Source organism: Zonotrichia albicollis, chromosome 15, assembly GCF_047830755.1.
Source record: "Zonotrichia albicollis isolate bZonAlb1 chromosome 15, bZonAlb1.hap1, whole genome shotgun sequence".
NCBI classification, from domain to species: domain Eukaryota; kingdom Metazoa; phylum Chordata; class Aves; order Passeriformes; family Passerellidae; genus Zonotrichia; species Zonotrichia albicollis.
The window spans coordinates 17,794,443-17,813,478 of record NC_133833.1 but is presented as its reverse complement, the minus strand read 5'-3'; the positions used below and the strand labels follow the sequence as shown (position 1 = coordinate 17,813,478).

The following is a 19,036-nucleotide window of genomic DNA, read 5'->3' as shown; positions in this document are numbered from 1 at the left end:
GAGCTCTCCTGGCACCAGAGGGGCCCGGACTCACCCAGCTGCAGGGGCAGCCTCAGCCTGACAGAGGCAACGCTGCTCCCAGCACTCCCACCCAGAATCATGAGTGGGGCAAGGAGAGCAAGAAGTCATCTGCACCAGAGCCATTCCCGAGGCCTGGATTTGCCAATGCTGAGCCAGAACTGCTCATGTTTATAGCAATTTCTGGCACCTCCAAAACTTGTTCAGGTCAGTGTCTCCCAGAAACACCCACCAAACCCAGCACTGAACAAGTCACTGCACAGCAAAGGAAAGCCCAAGGCAAAGCTTTTCCTGAGTCAGAGCCCTGGAAGACTCTGCACAGCTCAAGGCATGGAGGTTGCTTCAACAAGTCAGGAGATGGGGAGTATTTTAAAAATTCTAATCTGCATTCTAAAGTAAGAAAGATTCCTAGTGATGTTCCTGCAGAGGCAGTGGGGTTCAGACCTCTGTGGTGGGTGAATGAGCTCAGCTCCGGTCTCACTGCTCCTCCCAGTTTGTCCTGAAGGGAAGGGTGGAACAGCAGCTGCCACCCCTGTGCCAGATGGGTTTGGGCTCCTCATGCCCCGTGTCTGCCCCGGGGGTTGGGCTGCAAGGGCATTTATTGGGCAGGGACCCCCCAGCCAGGCTGCTCCAACCCATCCTTAACTCACACCCAAACTCTGAGGTGACATCACTCATCCATTCATGTGACAAATTAAGTTCAAACTTTTTTTTATTAAGCACATTCCACAGTACAAAGCTTTAGATCATGAACGATATCTGTACAATTTAACAGTTTCAAGAAGCTGTTCATACACCAACTTTCCAAACAGATAATTGGCAAACATAATTACAAGTTAGAATTAGACTATCCCAGTGCTTTGAAACATTAATATCGCAGTAATGTACAGTTGCTCAATTATGGTTAGCAAAACAAAGTCCAGAGTGAAGCCAGGATCACTACCATGAATCCCAGGAGTCGAGTTCCTTGGGTGCCAATCACAAAAGTCCACTGCTATGTTACACAAAGCACAAAGAAGTTTAGACTGCATGTCCAAATACCATTATCTCCCAAGGAAAAACAGGAATTTAAATCTTACACATGCATTTTTAAAAAAAGGACTCCGCTCTTCAGAAACAAAGAACCTTTTTCTTCAGGGCTGCAACAGATCTTTTTTAAACAGTTTAATATTAAAGCTATTAGATGAGAAGGGTAAAGTAAGACACTTGCACGAACTACTGTCAAGCTTACCAAAAAGTGACCTTATGGACGCTCAGGAGCGAGTTTGCTCTTCTGGACTTCATCACATTCGCTCATCTGGATGAATAAATAGCTGGAGGAATGGGGAGGGACCCTGTGAGGGGCTGGGCTGTGACACCTCAAGCTGCCCCGCTGTCCCCACCCTGCCCTGGGATGCACAGGGAAAGGCAACAAGCCCACAGAGCCCAGAGCTGCTGCCAGCACACACCAGCACAGACACAGACAGGGGAGGCAGCACCGCCCGTGCCAGCCCAGCCCTCCCGCGCACCAGGGAATCCGCTGGCATGGGCACGGCCCCGCCCGGCCTGGCACCACCAGGGCTTTGTGTGACACACAGATGACAGGGACACTGCGAGAACTGAAGAAGCAGCTATGGAGGCTCCCTAACACAAGCATGGAGGAGCCAGGACACGGCAGCCGATCCTCCCGGGACACCGGCACAGGAAGCAGAGCGGTGACTGGAACGAGCTCCTCTCACCGTCACCAAGTGTCACAAATCAAACATAAATAATGGAACTTTGGCCCATGGTATCTTCTCCACTGAGCAGCCAAACTAATGCTACCGAGGACATCAGCAGGGGCTGGGAGGCCCCACTGGTGTCAGAGACACACAGCTGCAAACCCCGCGGCACAAAAATATAAGATACAGAACATAAATTAAACAGTTTTTAATTTTTAAAAAGTTTAGAAATTACATTTTAAAATATGTAGTTCCCATTAAAAAAAGAAACCAAAAAATAACCAAAACAAAAACAAAACCCCAACTAATGAATACTGAAAACCTCCTTTTGCAGAGACAGTGTCTAGGTAATCATGTCACCACCAGTGCCAGGGGTCGGGACATCCTGCTGCCAAGTGCCACCACGCTGAGTGTTAGGTGTGTAGTGTCAGGACACCCCGAGGCTGGCACCAGAGGCTCTGCTGTATGTACAAGGTATCTACATGCTTACACAGTATCCGAGATGAGGGAAGCACACAGGGAACGAGGGGACTACAGCAAACATCAGGAAGCGCAGGACGGCGAGTACAGAGCACAGGGCAAAGGAAAAGACAGTGCTATACAACTAGTTCAGATAACCTAGCCTGAATTACAGGGAATCTTTAATTTAAAAGAAATTATTGGTGCAGAAACAAGTAAACTGTAATCCAAAAATATTACTGAGCAACTCAGAAATATTTCTAAGAGTCCAACGTACACCTATGGAACAGAACGGGCTCTGAACCTGCCACGGGGAACGCCTAAAGGACAGTGGTGACTGGAAAGCAAAGCTCTGTACATTCTGGGCATGTGTTTGGCACCCAAATTTCACTGGAGAATGTTTGTTTTTTTCCTTTAAAGTCAGACAAAAGTGCAAAGCAATATAAATTAGGCCAAGTCCTTTCTTGACTTCTGATTTATATCTGAAAAACAAGCCATCAGAGTTCAGTTTCTACGGACAATTTACATGTGAAGCTTTGGATTTCTCACAGCAGGGAAGGATAGGCTTCTGAAACTCATCTACTCCAAGTCAGTGAATTTGTAGCAAATTCAAAGACGACCACTGAGAGCAGGAAAGATTAAGAAATTTAGATATAGAATTGTGCTGCTTTGCATCTACACAGCATCTAGAACCAATTCTGACTTTAGCTGTCAATCATCTTCAGGCATGTAGTAGCCAAAAATCCAGTAGTTCAAGACTGTGGAACCCTGAAAAAGACAAAAGACAAGTGACCTGAGAGGAGGCACAGAGCAAGCAGCTTCCCCAGGCGCTCAGGCCCACAGCACCCTGTGCATCCAGGCCAGGAGGGGAAGGGCAGGGCACGTGCAGGAGGTGACACGGATGCAGGACAGCCAGGGCTCTGAGCCCCACTGCAGCAGGGCCAGGCTCTGCTCCTTGGCAGTGACCCACGGGCAGTCTCCTCTCACAGAGGCACAGTCCCAGCCCAGCCCCCTGAACCCAACCCAAAATGGCCTGGGGATTGATGGTTCTCTCTTTCTCACACTGCACAGCAGGCAATTTCAGCTGCTTTAATACATGAGCAGCTTTTAGGAAAACAGACAAAACCCTCAAATACTTTGATAATCCCATTTCCAGCCTGATGGCTCTGTTATCAGTGTAAGGTCTGAGTGTAATTAAATCTGAACTTTGATTTTACCTGCCACTTCCCAAAACCATCTTTAATGGACCAGGGAGAACTTCCCTCTTCTGATATGACATTCCCATGAAAGGTTAAAACATCCTTAGGCACTTGCTCTTGACTTCCCTTCCCTCAGCCCAAGACCTAATGCTTAATACCAGAATATTAGACTATCATATGGTAACAATTTTTATCATGTTACAATAAACAACAGGAATTCAACAGAAAGCAATAAAACTCTCACAGCCAACTGCCAGGACTGTCAAAACTGATCCACTTTGAAGAGCCTCACATTGCAAAGCCTGTAAAAACGTGTGCAGGGCTGCTTCAAAACTCGCAAGACTGTGATGTTTGAAAGCTTATAAAACTGTTTCATTAAATGTCATGATGAAATATTAGCTGTTTGACCATAATTGTATGTAGATTTAGGCATTTTGGATTCTCAAGTCAGACAAACCTGTCAAGGAGTGACATCACAGCATCTCTGCAGCAGAGGAAGTGGCTGTTAAGGGACTGTCATTGCCAACAGCAGGCCCTGGGGGCTGTGTGGTCCCAGCTGTGCCTCCTGGGCCAGGCAGGCTGAGCTGTGCTCAGCTGCCAGGGGGGCAGGGTGTGAGCAGCACAACCCCCTGCCCTGGCAAACCCAGAGATGGAGCCGTGTGTGCCATGTGGCCAAAAGGCACCAGCACGGCGCTGCTCAAGGAGTGACAGGAATTTTACACAACTCCTCATTCTTGAGCTGAGGGAGCAGCTGGGGCTGGGCCAGGGCAGGGCCAGGCTGATTTTGGGAGAAATTCTCCTCAGGCACTGCCCAGGGAATGGGCCCAGCCTGAGGCTGCCAGAGCCCCAGGAGCCTTTGGGCACCAGGGATGCACAGGGGGATTGCTGGGGGGTCTGGGCAGGGCCAGGGGCTGGGCTGATGATCCTGTGGGTCCCTTCAGCTAGCATAATCTATGATTCTGTGTTTCTTTTGTGCTTAAGACACCCTCTATGTGGCTTTTAAAGACCTATGCCCAATCTGTAATTTAAAAACAGATTTTGTCCATCTCAAATTATCATTTTAGTTAACAGAAGCAAGGATGCAACTGATGCAGGACTGGAAGGCAGATGGAGACTGTTGCAGCTTTTGCAGGTGTGCCTGTCCTGCCCCAGGCAGGATGAGCCACTCCATGACTGTCACTAAGCCACCCCTGCAGCAGGGTTCTTAAAACCTGCTGTGAAGGGAAGGTTTAGCTGGGATTCTGCACATGGCCCATGTTCACAGCATTACAGCTCTTCCTTATTCCAGGAATGCTGAGAGGCAGCTCAGCCTGGCAATGGCCAACTGCTGGCTCAGATCCCAGGTCAGATCCACAGAGGAGGCTGCCCTGGTGCTTTTAAAGGAGGTTGGTAGCAGGAAGGCAGCTAACCCTTCCTGAGATGAAAGAAAATTCATCTTTTAGCAGGAGCACCTCCAAGTGTGTCTCCACAAGGGAAGGGATTTCCCAGCCAGACAGGTCCTGCAGGAGTGCAAAACCCTGAGGAATACACTGCCACAGCAGGGACAAATGTATCCAGAGAGATAATGGAAATCCCTTCTAACAGGAAGGCTTTCCACACCACATTTAAACAAAGTGCTCATTATCTACTTCAAATAAAGTAAATCCTTCCTGTTGGTGCAATGTCACTCCCAGCTCCTCCTGCTGTGGTGTGTCCATTCCTGGGCAGCACTGGCACAGCCTGCTGTGCTCTGGAAGGCAGTGCCTGTGTTCCAGGCCCCAGCACTCACAGGCAGGTGTAGTTCGAAGTGCAGTTGTTGGCAGAGAGAAGAATCCAGAATCCCAACAAAGGGCTCTGAGCACTGAGTGCAGTCACTGGGAAAGGGAACCAAACTCCAGCGAGCTCTGGGCTCTGGTTCAGACAGCTCTGAGAGCTCTCCCTGCCACCTGTGCTCCTCACAGAGCTGCTGCTCCTGCCCCAGGCTCAGATCCCTGCACTGCTCCCCACAGGCAGCAGGGCCATGGAGAGCTCCCAGCAGCTGGAATGTCTGTGCCATACACCAAGGTCCTCAACTGCAGCAATGCTGTCAGTACATGACAGCTCTCTCTAACATGCCTCAACACCCAGTTATAACCATGAGGCTTTACAGGAGGGAGAAGCCAACAGAGCATGCTGGAGCATGACCACACAAAGGCCAGATGGGGAAAGAAGTGGCATAAAAAGGTTTCATTTTCTTAAGGAAAACCTCAGCTTGTTTGACTAAGCCAAGCTGCAGGCACAGGGAATGTTTCAGACATTTCCCAGCCCCAGCCAGTGAGGAGCCTTACCTTCTGAGGGCAGTAAAGTGCAGACTGTTATCTGGAGATGTAGGTGTATGTTCTAGATGGAGAGCGGGTCTCGTTCTGGGCACTCGGTGGCACATTTAAGAAATCCCAAATCAGAATTGTATCGTCATGGGAACTACTAATGATCTGAAATTCATCAAACTGGAGCCTAAAGACACGTCCTGAATGTTCCTGTGGGCAAGAAGCAAGCAGTCAGCAAGGCAAGAGGGAAACATGGCACTGCACTGGTACCACACAGGGATCTGGACACATGAGGTATGTTCAAACTCTGCTATGCTGACTAAAAACCTTCATAATTATACACAGATAGAAGAAAAGCTGCTTTTGTATATAAATTCTTTACAGAAACACACGGCTCCCAAATCCAGTGCTGCACCCTGAGCCTCCCTCAGTGGGCCCAGCCCAGCCACAGGCTGAGATTATTCCAGATGGAAGCTGTCTGTCCACCAAGGAGCAGCAATTTTGGCCCTGGCTGGCACTGATGCTCTGCCAGGGCTCCTTCTCCTGCAGAATTCTCTGCTGACTCTGTTTGTGTGCAGCCCCAAACAGCACATCACAGCTCCACCCTGCTGAGAGGATCCTCACGCTCACACAGCAGCAGCCAGGAACTCAAACTCAGCCACAAGAAGGGGAGCACATGCTCCAGCAGCTTCCAACAAATCTCAAAGTGGCCCAAGAAGCCCAGAAAAGGCTCTCCCTTTAGTGCAGCTTATCCACATTCATTACATTTAAAGTGAGGATTCTGTCTTTATTGGAGAACTAACCCAAGCTGGCAGAGCGATCCCAAACCCCAACCTAAGCCACAGGATACCTACAGAACATAGAAACAAAGAACTTCTTCACTAAAACTAAATAAAAGAAGAGTTAAATCTCATCTCTGTACCAAGACTACTGAAGAGAAAGAAAAAGGAGAAGCATTTCCAGCCACATAAACACTTCTCCAGGTGCTGGAAAAGCTAAACACATCATCACCTACAGTCAAGGACTCTGAGTTGCTATGGGCTTGTCAAACTGACTCCTGAAGTAAAGTTCCACACACACTTTGGGTGGAAAGAATAAGGAATTCATTCCCCCATCTATTTTTAATTAAGTCTGCTGTCATAAGCCAAAACCCTCATTACAAAGAAAAATATACCTTAAGCAACTTAAGCTTTAAATGTGACTGTCCTCTGAGGGGCTGAGAGTTCCTGTGGCAACCTGTTGGACTCAGCCTCCTTCCCCTTCCCAGCTCTTCCTTCCGAAGTGAAGGGTTAGGAAAAAAGTCTGGGAAAGGCTCACAAGATTCTTGCCCCCTTTTTAATAGGAGGAACCTTAAAAGCAGCCCTACAGTGACATTAGGGAAACACCAATAACCAGAGTGATTTGACACAGTATCATGATTTCTGTTTCTTTTCAGAGTATCTGAGAATCTCAAACCAGAAAAATCTGTTCTTTCATTTAAGCTCAGATGCAAATCATTCAGGATATGATAATAAATTTTTCTTCATTCTTAAGCCCTACAGACTTCATAAACCATCCTGACATTCCCACCTATCCCCCAATAATGCACTGAAACACCCCTGATTGCTCCAAATTAATAATTTTTACTTACCACTAACGTACGCAAGCATAACGTACTTGCTGGGGCACGAGGGTCAAGAGCAGCTTGCAAGTCCCAAACTTTAATTTTCCTAAAAGTAAGGGAAGAAAGAAATTATGAAAACATAGAAACTAACATCCAAAGCCCTGGAAAGCTTGCCATGTTTTCCCTACTGCTACTTCCTGAGGATCAAGCACACTGTGAGAAATACTAATGCTCAAGCTTGTAAAAGCCAGGTGGTTTTGAGTTTCTTTGCAGCAGCCATTCCAGTGATGGCTCTGTGACAGCTGTGACAGACAAGCTGACAATGCACTCACAGACCCCTCTGCAATGTGGGAATGAAGCTGGGCCCACCAACCCCAGGCAGACACTGAGCCCAAATAAAAGGCTACAGACAAACCCAGTTCCACAATTGTTTTCAGTAACTCTCCAGGCAGAGAAAGAAACTGAGAATTTGGACACAGATGTAACAGCCATGAATCCACAATGCACTGCAGACACTGAGCAAGCCAGAAGCACTCTGGAGAGGAGTCCTGCAATCAGCCCACAGAAATGGTCTGCAGACTCCCGAGAGCCCCACAAGACAAAGGTTAAATTTTGGGAACTGCTGTCAGACCTACCCATCGTAGGCTCCACTAACAATCCTCTTGTTGTCGAACCTGATGCACCGAACCAGCTCCTCATGGCCTTCTAACACTCTTAAACAGGCACCACATTCAATGTCCCAGAGCCTGGGGAGAACACAGGAGAAAGGCTGATTCCCACACCCAGGGTTAAGCACCTACTGCATGGTTTGTATGGGGAGTATGTAATTTGCTTTAAGAAGTGTCATTCAGAGCAGCTACAGTACACATATTAAAATTATTGTAAGCATTCAGAGTCACGTGCAAGTAAAGCTCAGATGTGTGTTATTCTGGGAAATCCCAACAGAGTTTGTTCTGTTCTCTGTAAGCCATTGATTAGAAGTTCAGAAAATAAGAAAACCAGGGAGCAATGTTTTCCCCATCTCTCCCAGCAGAGGACAAGGTGATATAGCAGGAGATAAGAGGTTTTGTTCACTCTGAAGCCTCAGTGTCCCACTCTTTCACAAGGCTGTGAAACTTTACTCCCACACTGAGGTAAGCCCCATTCATAAACCATCTGCTCCAATGGCAAGCCATGCCAAGGAAGCTTTGCAGCATCAGAACTGAGGGAAGTGCTGTTTCCAGGCCAGAGGCCCCTGCTGGCAGGCCAGCAGCTGGAGGCACCCACCTGATGGTGTTGTCGGAGGAGCCGCTGACCACGAGGCGGTCGCGGTACTGCAGGCAGGCGATGCCGCGCTTGTGCCCGTTCAGCGTCCGCACGAACTCGCACGTGCTGGTGCTCCACACCTGGGGACAGGGACAAACCCCTGAGAGCTGCAGCACACAGCGCTCCTTCCACACCAGAAACCACGAGGAATTCACAGACAGGGGGGCCTGGGGCTCACACAGGAGGGAAAACCCACACCAAGGGCCCGGGCACCAGTGGGGACCCAGCAGGGACAGAGGCACGGGCGCTGCTATGGCACTGAGAACAACTGGGGGCTGTATCTAAAATATTTTCAGACTGCTCCAAATAATTTCAAAACCTTCATTACACTTCATAAGTGAAAAATTATTTTTAAAACTGAAGTTAGAAAACATAAAACCCTCACACTTTTTTACCAAAAAAATTATTAGGAAGTTCTTAGTAAGAGAAGGTCCAAATGGCCTTTAAGCTTGGTCTTAACCTTAAAGGATTCAATCAACTTTGCCCATTTTTAATGAACTGTAATTGAAATTGTAACACAGAGTATAAAGTGCCTCATTTTCCTACACAGAATGCAGCAGGATCTTTGGCAGAGATTTGGACATGGGACTGCCAAGAACTTCTTGGGCAGCTCTGGTTCACAGAGGGCAGGCTGGAAATGCCTTTGTAATATTAGTGCACTCTGGGTAACTCAAATCTTCTGGTATGTCAAATGCAGTCTTTGAATCCTTCAAACGTGGCACAGCCTGGCTGAGCTGCTGGGAAGGCATGGTGAGGAAAGGCATGGTGAGGAAAAGAACTGCAGACAGTTCTGTCTGGACAGAACTGTCAAGTGAAATTAAAAATACCACTGGAAAAAGGCACAGGATGTGCCACATTCAATAGAGCAGCTGATCTGGAGACAAAGAGTGCAAACAGCAAATGGGCTTTGGTTACCCATTAAAATACCCCAGTGCAGTTGTGTGCCCAAAGTCACCAAGGGCCAGCAAGAGGACGCTGCTCACAGAGACACCAGAGAGGCCCTGGAGCAGAGCTCTGCACTGACCTTGATGGTCCTGTCCCCCGAGGCTGACACGATGTACTTGTCATCGAAGTCCACCACGTTGACGGCGGCGCGGTGTCCCACCAGCACGCGGCGCAGCGTGATGTCCGTGGGGGACGCCATGTCCCACACGGCGATGGACCTGTCCTTGGAGCACGTCACCATCAGCCCGTTGCTGAACCTCAGGTGCAGCACGGCCTCGTTGTGGTGGATCAGCGTGTTGAGAACCTCCCCTGTATTTACATCCCAGACTCTGTGGGAGAGAGCAGCGTTATCCCAAGGGAAGTGATGGCTCTGGGGGCAGAACAGGCACAAGCCTGCCACAGTCCCCAGGGGACAGCTCTGGCTGGCTGACCCTGGCAGGGCTTGTGCAAGGCAGGAAGATTGGCTGCTGAAGTGTCCTCACTGCCAGCAGAGCTGCACCTCAGGCAGAGCTCCATGTGTACTGAACACCCTGTCAGTAAGTCACGACTGCAACATGTCACAGGGCACTAAAGAAACCCTAACTGAAGACATTATTGCATAGTTGGCCATCAGCCACTCCAAAACTTGAATCCCTCAGGTCATATTCCTTCAAAATTCCTAATGCTAAAAGAACAAAATAGATTTTGAAGAAAAATTATTTAATATGATCCTTTGCCAAGTATGAGTATCTTGCTTCTGGAATACAAATATCACATTAATTGTAGGGATGTTTTCTGATATTTAGAGATTATTGAAAATATTCCCAGCCCTGAAACTCAAATTATTTTTGTACAAGAACTTAACACTCACCTCACTGTAGAATCTGAAGATCCAGTTACAATAACTCTTTCATCATATTGCAGACAAAGAACTGAGCCAGTATGTCCCGTCAATACTTTCAAACATTCCAAGCTTGTTTTGTCCCAAATCTGTAGGAAACAAGAAGGGTAAATGGCTTATCCACATCAAGAACATGGATCAAGACTTGAACATTGTCACAGCTACAAAGGAGGACAACCATGAGGGGTGAGTCTGTCCCATCAGTGGGCCTTGTCCTTCCCTTTAGCTTTAGGAAGTCTTGATGTAAGATTTTGAGAGAACAGTGAAAAATAACCAAGCACAATGAGGAGATCAAATCCTGTCCGGCCAAAGCAGTGCCAGGAGGATGAGCATGGAAGCAAAGTCCTGGCAATGAAACAGCCCCAGCCAAGGCCAGTGGCACACAGAGACCTCCCAGTGGGGAACACTGATTTCAGGGCACCCTCTGGTTAATGGATGTGATCCCTGGCAGCGCCCCAGGCTCCCAGAGCAGAGGTGGGTGAGGACTGTGCCAGGCTCAGACATGCCACCCTCACCAAGCACACACTGTCCCATGAAGAGACACCAGGAAGCACAGGCAGCTTCCAGGGCAGAGCCCCAGCCACAGGCAGGGCAAGCACCAAGGGGAGTGCTCACCTTAATGGAGTTATCTCGTAGGCCACTGATGATCTTCTCATCATCATACTGTAAACAGTAGACCCCTTTGCTGTTCTCAGAGCGGCACTGGATCCTTTGCAAGTTGTGCCTCCCACACCTCCAGTTGGATTCTATAGTCTGGCCAGAGGGCAAAAACAGGAGTTGGGCCTCAGGCTGCAGCAGGACTGCCCCACACCCCCAGATTCCCACTTTTACACACACCATCCTTGAATCTGAAGGACAGGAAACAAATCTCTTCTCCTGCTCCCAATAAAGGCACACAAACCACAATGAATTACCATTAGCACTTGTGTCATTTGTCATGACAAAAGCTGTGTTTATGGAGGAAATCATGGTCAAGCAGCCTTAATGAGAATTTCACAAGGAGCCATTAGAGAGATACCTTCCAGAACCATTTTCCCCTCCATTTATGTGACCATCCAACAAAAGCTGCAGAGATGAGACCAGGAGCTCACATGGTGCCTTGTCCAGCCTCACCTTGGTGACCAATATTACAGAATTGCTGATTCCTGCATGTGGGTGAAGGAATTTCCTGGGTCTTCCCTTCCCCTACCAGCCATATCACCCATTAATTGTACTCACACCCAGCAAAGAGGTGTTGAGATATGAAACCCTCCTGAAAGTACCTAAAATCCTGATAAAAATAAAGCTCAGCAGGAACTATAAGGTTTCAAATAACCCAAACTTGCTTTCCTCCCCCCCATTCGAAATCTCTGGAAGAATAATTCTCAACATTTTCATTTGAAGAGGTATTTTTAAGGAGAGAGACCTGACACGCCTTAAAAAGCTGCAAACTATTTCACAGCAGAACCAGCCTGATTTTCAGGTCTTAATCAGATTTACTCCTTGTTGGAAAATCAATGCTGGATTCAAAGAAATGTGGGGTTTTGGACAGCAAGATCCTAACACAACCATAAGAGAATGTGTGCCCAGAACTGCAGGCCAACACCTGCAGCACCTGGGCAGGCTGGGATGCTTTCACCAGAATAGGCCATCTGTTTAGCTATTTCCCTGGAATTCTCCCCAAATACTGCATGGAAACCTGGGAGAAGCTGACAGACTGGCAGTTTGTTTGGAAAAGCATATTTATTATATAATCCTAACTTCCAATGCAGTAGCAGGCACCTCTGCAGCTCCTCCAAGATTAAAACTGACTGAACCCTCAGTAGAGACAGAAATGGAGTGTGACTGTGACATCCCAATTCTAGGAAAACATGTCTGCTTCAAGGGAAAACTGACTTTCCACTTTGTCTTCCACTTGTTTGCTCCTTAAATTGTCTCTCATTATGCAATCTGGAATTACACCCAGTCCTAATACAAACCTGATGTGCCCCAGGAATTTGTGTAAATCACAAATATGAAAAGATGCTTCTGGAGGAGCAGCTGACAGATCACTGAGCCCCCTCATTCCTTTCCAGTTTGGTGGGGAAATCAATGAAATCAGTGTAGTGAGGGTGTGAGTTGGGATCAGCTTTCTGGCCAGCCAGTGCCCTGCTGACTGGCACACTGGGAGCTGGGCCCAAAGCTGGCACTGCCCTGGGGAGATCAGCCCAGCTCTGCTCCCTGCCCACATGCAACGCAGGCTGGGAGGGGGGACAGGCAGCTCCCAAGCTCCATCTCCTCTGGGCTAGGAGGGCATGACTGCAGCTCATCAACTCCTCTGACCCTCAGCAACAGGACACGACTGCAGGCATAACAGCAGGAACCAATATCATTATAGACCTGAAAGCAGCAGATTTAAATATGTAACAGTAACACTGCAGGCACAGGAGATAAGGCATCAGAGATTCCAGTCAGCCAATTTAAATAGCTTTAGAAACTATTTATGTTCAGATACTCAGTTCTGAATAGCCTTAAGGGAGAGCTTCTCCAAAGCCCTGTTCTTGTTAAGGTCTGCACTAAGCCTGCACCAAGCATGTGCCAGAGGGGCTGTGAAGGATCTGTGAGCACTTCCACACTTCAGCTTGCTGTGCCAGCCACTCCCAAGAGCTCCAGCACACACTGGGAACCCCCCAGATCAGAAATGCTGCTGGCCACAGCTCCCCAGACAGAGCAGCACACGGTGGAAGTTTGCTCAGCAGGCACTGGGGACACGAGCTGGCTCAATTCTCACGGGTTCACTACAGGAAGCTACTTCAGCTGCTCCCCATGGGAAAATGCTGGCTTCAGATAAAGGAAATTAAAGTCTTGTGTACCTCTGTGAGGGCAGTAAGGCACATACAAGTGCACATTTCAGCTCTGTGAGGAGATGTCATTCCATACAGGCATTATGTGGTGTGGCTACTGTGGGAAAACAGTGCCTGTGTTTGGAGAACTTGTAAAATCCCCTCACGCTGCCTTAATTCTTGGGATGCTGGGAAAGCAGCCATGACACACAGAATGTACAGCAGCACTTCCCTGGGCAGTGGAGTGAAACCAGATGTGCACATCGAGAGAAATAACATTTGGGATGACTGAACAGACTGAGTGGGTGGGCAACTGGAGGACCCTCCGAGAGGAACATGGTTAATGAAGAACTGGCAACCACATGAAAGCTTCTGCTACAGGGAATTAGGGAATTTCTGGTCATTGCTCCATGGTGCAGGAGTGAAAGTCTTCATCTGCACCCTCCTGCCAGGAGAGATCCTAACTGGGTGCACTGAGCAGGGAGGACAGCAGGTATGAGGAGATCACTGTGTCTGTGGCCTCTTATGGGCACCAGGGAGTCAGGGCTGAAGAATCCCACAGTTTATTTGTGTATTTATGGTTCCAAACCAACACCAAGACATCCAAAAGCCACTACTGCATTTTCTACACATGCCCTCAAAAATCTTCTGTGCCTCTGAACTCAGGTTTCCCCAGTAAAAGGCAGAACAGTCTCTGAGTTCACACCCACAGTTTCTCACACTCTCCTAAAAGCTCACCAGAGCAACAGCAGCAAGGAGCTCACAAATGCTGCACAACCAACAAAATCTGGACATACAAGGGGAAGACCCAGCATTTGCCACAGCAGGAGAGTCATTTGGCAGCTGAAGTGGTGCACAAATGGCTTGAATGAAAAAAAGGCATTTAGTGAGAAAAGTACAAACAGAACATAGTCCAAGATGTAGAGGTGTAGCCAAGCCTTGACCATGCCAGAATACATTCTCTGGTGCAAAGATGCACAGTGAAAAGAATGCAATTCATCTGCATTAACAGCTGGAACATTAACTATACATTGGAAGTGTTAAGGATAATCTACTAGGAGCAGGGGTTTTTTTACCATTGGATAATGTACACTGTGTTCAGTTCCTTGGCTAACAATTGCATTTTTATCCTTGTGAATGTTATTGCAGAGTAAGTGGGTTTACCTTAATCCCATAAACCAAGGAGTTTCTGTTCCCTCTGAACACACAATTCTCCTGCAGGACAAGTGGGGCAGGACAAAGCAGCAGGAACATCCCCATTTGTTATGAATGCAGGGATTTCTCCTGACGCATTAGCCACGAAAATCCAACCCTTTGTTCTCCTCATGCTTTCCTCAAAGGGAAAAAGGAAAATCCCTCCTGACTATGAGAGAGAGAATAAATGAACTTGTGTCACCCGGGTAGGTGAGGACTTGATAATTCATTCATGATCAAATTAAGAGGCTCTGATAAGGAAAGACCCCCCGGTTCCCTTCCAGGGCTGCTCTCCAGCCCCTCTGTGTTCAAAGGCAGGAGTGCTGTGGGGCAAAGGAAGCCAAGGAGCCAAGGCAGGGCCCTGCTCAGAGGAGAGAGCTGCAATCTGTGCCATGCACCACAAGAACTTGGTCCCTCCTCCTCCAAAGCCTCCCCTCTCCTTGGCCAGCTTCATTTTTAAGAAATGCTTTTTGGAAAGAGCCTGTGGAACAGAGATTTCAAGGGCTGGCTGAAAAAATGTCGAGGCATCTAATGCTGACCAGATTCTGCCCACACATGCACATAAAATTTCTCAGCATCATAATTAGAGCAGTACTAAACAAACCCATTTCCCTCAGAAATTAAACCCTGCAATCTTCATAAATAACCAAGTCCCAATGCTGGCAGGGACTCAGGGCAAGAACTGACTTCTTTCCCTTTTCAAATTGTCCCAAGGCTTTAAAATTTATGTTCTAGTCCTAAACCTGAACTTTTCCAGAAATCAGAAGAACACAGAGTGTTTATCTGATGGCCTGGCACCACATCTTTGTGAAGTCTTCGAATAAACCACATTTTTATTTTCATCTTAATTAGGTGGACCCAAGTCTCCATGGAAACAAACTGAGGGCACTCACCATGTGCCTCAAGATAAGGAGAACATTTATGAAATAAAGTCTTCTCAACTCATCACCAGAAATAGAGCCCTGTGCTAACCCTGAGGGGACAACACAATAGCTGGCCAAGCTTCACAAATAATATGGGAACATTCCAGGGACTTGGGGTTCTGGAGTGGGCAGGATTAATTCTCCCAGCCTGGCCCCGTGGGAACGGCGACCCCGCACCAGCTGGGGCTCCCCACAAACAAGGCTCACACCAAGGCTGGTTTGCTCGGATAAACCCCCAAATCAAAAAAGGTTTTCCCTTTAAAAAAGCTCCTAAAGAACCCTGGTAGTTCAACATGTGACTTGGAGATGTTTGGAGAGACTGGGCCACCTCTTGTGAAATAAAACCTAATTAAATATTTGGTTTCACAGTGGAGGTGGGGAATAATCATCTCTTTCCAAGAATTTCCTTTCTGATCTCTGAATGTCCTCTTATTTTCAAATCAAATGACTTCAGAAGTGACATGATGTTCCTAAAATGTGTTTGGCATGAAGTGAACAGACACTGGCACCACTACACTTCTGGAGATGCAAAGCTCCCTGTGCCAAACCCCTGCCTGTGTTACCTTCAGCTCCCACCACTCTGTGGCTGCACGAACTTTTGACCCACAATGCAAGCAGAGCCCAAGGGAAAGAATTCAAATTTGCTGTTTATCATTCCTCATTTTTCCTTCCAATTGTTAATTCAGGTTTGGGATTATTTTTCAAATTCAGAGTACATTCTGCTTTAAACTTATCTCTGCCCACAACCCAATTTAGCACCAGCAGTAAATTCCTAACTCTCACCCTTGGAAACAATCTAGCAGGATTTGGTCCATCTTTGTGGTAAAATACCAAATGACAACATTTTTGTGCTACATCAAATATATTTAACTGTATTAAAAAACCCCATCCTTTGGATTTGTTTTTCACAACAGGTATATAATTCTATAAATGCTAATATGGCTCCCTAAACTCTGACCCTCTGGCAGAAACAGGAAGATCTTTAAGAGCCAGGCAAATATTTGAAGAAAAAACATTTTGGTATTCAGAGACAAAAAATTCTTCATGACATCTAAGATGAAAGTCTTATTCAAGAGCTTCCACACCTTGCTGTGAAACATGGAAGAATGGAGAAATACAAAACTGTGGAAGAGCAACAAAAACAGGAAGAGGAGGAAAAAGCTAATCTTAAATCTAGGTTTGGTTATTATTGGTACTCACTCTCTACATTTGAAGCAGTGTTGAAAGCTTCTTCTGACAGCCCTTTAGGGCAATTTGTGAAAAGTACTTTAAAGGGTGATTTATTTGAAAAATTCTAATAGACTTTTGGAAGTGAAGAATTATTGGGTCTTTGACTATCAGCACAACCACCAACCCCACTCCAGGTCAGAGACCTGGCAAACAGGAATATCTCAGAGGGCCTGAGGGAATAAGCAAGCAGGGGGAAACCTGCTGTGGCAGGAATACTCATTGCTACAATACATTTTTAAATCCTATTCTTTTCCACTCACAGCTTTTCAAATATTGACTATTTATTCTATTTATTATTGATATTGGGGATGAGAAAAGCACAAGGGGTTTGGGTTTTTTCCTATTTGCTTCACTCAAGCAAGAAGTATTTAATTCAGGAGCTTTGTTTCTGTGCACTGGAAAGCAAATCCACAGCAACTAAAGAACCAAAACACTACACAGTAGATTGGGATAATTCAAAAGCCCTCAGAACACCTTCAAGGAGTCCTTCCATCTCTAATAACAACAGTGCCTACACAAATGTTCCACTTATACAAATGAGTTGCAGAACAAAAACATTAAAAGTGTGAGTTACAGTAATGCCAAACTGTTTTAGTGTTCTAGGCAAACATTTTCATGCTGCTTTTTGCCCATTTTCTTTACAGAACTAGGCCAGAATTGTGCAGAAAGCAAGAAAATATCACACTAAAAGCTCTTAATCCCACAGGCCTCTTATCATTTGCAGCATCACTCTCATTCCCTACAGGGAAATACAACTCCCCTCCCATAATTAAGTGGATCATTCAGATTACAGGTAAATATCAAGCTTGGTCATATTTTGCCTAAGGTGTATTTCATGCTCAGTTCTTTAAATGCCTATAAATAACGTAGCAAGGTTTATAAAAAGATATTTGGAAAATACATAATGGCTTCCAGCAGAACCATTTTACAGCTGGGTTCAGAGCTGAGGATAATTTTGTTTCCTGAGTGCCAAGAAGCACAAATTGCCATTTGCCATTCCACACAGTGATTCCATTAGTTCACATCTGTCTTCAACATCAAAACACATTTCCTCACTAATGAATTTCAGACCAATAAATTCCCATCCTGAAATAAATCCATGACAGTCTGTGGTGTAACTTCAGAGCTTTGTGGTGAGTACAGCAAACAGAGCAAGACACATTTTCTCCTGCTGGCAGAACAGCTGGGATGATCCTGATTTATCAGAAATATTTCAAAACCACCAAGGCAAGCCCAGCTCTGTAAATCTCAAAACAAGATAAGCAAAATTTTATATTTGAAGCTGCTTTACTGCTGATGGCCCTGTGGGTTCATCACCACAGCACTGATGATTGTCCCCATCAAACCACTGCAGAGAGGAAAAATCCCCTATGAGGACCAAAGCTGTATTTGCAACACTCAGCCACTGCTTTAGAAGTGATAAGTTACATTTTAAATAATTGCTGTTTAAGGCATCAATGTCAGATCACCTTCTAAGTGAGTGTATCACCAATATACTGAACATTCACAAATACAGGGAATTTTCTTGGAGTATTGTGTCCTAAACCTGCTATTTTATTAAAATCCATAGTTTCAGAAGAGTTCCAAAACTCTTGAAATGCAAAAAAGATGGTGTTAATACCTAAACCAATGCACCTGCTGTGCCAGGGAGCTGCTGAGGGGGTTTTAAACATCACCCCAAGAGCAGCAGTGACACAGATTCATTGTTCCAACATTCACCACCCCTGAAACCCCAAAATCAGCCCCATTATCCGTCCTGCAGACAGGACAGATCAGAACACCTACCTCTATATCCTGGATTATCTTTGGGTATAAGGACCTGTAAAATGAATTTGGGGGCCCATCTGTTGGTCTGTTTTTAAACAGGTACTGATCCCTAGAAAGAAAGAGAAACAGTTTTTAATGTATCACAAAGAATCCAAACTTCACAGGAATGCAAAGCCTGCCCAGAACAAAACCCTCAGCACATATTCTCAGAAATGTCTGGGAGAATTTTTAGTATCACTATTACAACCCTTGTGACTTTGCAATTTGGCAAATATTTAGAATGTCCAAGGTTAAAAAGATAACAAGTGTTTTCCAGTTCTGATTTCCTGCTCCACAAGGTTTCATCCTTGTGCCATCCCCTTGCTCTGTACATGCCTTTGCTCAGGCACACCACTAGAGAGCACAGGGAAACAGGTTTCTGAAGCAGAACAGCTCTCCAGAAACTTGGGAAGGACAGCAAAACAAGGGTTTCCCCTTTGAGAGGCTCCTGCAGCCCAAGCTGCTATTTTATACTTTAGGAAAAAACAGCAACAACAAATCAACCAAAAAAAAACACCCAAAACCAAACCAAAAAAAAAAAAAAAAAAGTCCAATTGGAAATACTTCACTTGAGAAAAAGCCCTGCAAATGTGCTGGCACTGTTTTTTGTGAGCTGATGGAACTGACAGTTCTCCTTGCAATACAGAAATTCCAAATTTGCACAGACTCAAGCAAGAAAAGATGGTGT

General features: G+C 46.3%; 1 protein-coding gene across 4 annotated transcripts in view; it reads right to left on the bottom strand.

Moving 5' to 3' along the window:
- Nucleotides 1-712: 712 nt before the first annotated feature.
- FBXW11 (F-box and WD repeat domain containing 11) overlaps nucleotides 713-19,036 on the bottom strand; it is a 58,404-nt gene continuing 40,080 nt past the window's right edge. For all 4 annotated transcript variants that reach the window (XM_074552538.1, XM_074552537.1, XM_074552539.1 and 1 more), the window contains 9 exons: nucleotides 18,328-18,418; nucleotides 11,010-11,147; nucleotides 10,365-10,483; nucleotides 9,594-9,843; nucleotides 8,531-8,649; nucleotides 7,900-8,010; nucleotides 7,292-7,370; nucleotides 5,683-5,871; nucleotides 713-2,945 (listed from right to left, as the gene is read on the bottom strand). In XM_074552538.1, coding sequence (XP_074408639.1) covers nucleotides 5,710-5,871; nucleotides 7,292-7,370; nucleotides 7,900-8,010; nucleotides 8,531-8,649; nucleotides 9,594-9,843; nucleotides 10,365-10,483; nucleotides 11,010-11,147; nucleotides 18,328-18,418 — 1,069 coding nt within the window. In that variant the 3' untranslated portion in view covers nucleotides 713-2,945; nucleotides 5,683-5,709. The remainder of the gene's footprint in view (nucleotides 2,946-5,682; nucleotides 5,872-7,291; nucleotides 7,371-7,899; nucleotides 8,011-8,530; nucleotides 8,650-9,593; nucleotides 9,844-10,364; nucleotides 10,484-11,009; nucleotides 11,148-18,327; nucleotides 18,419-19,036) is intronic.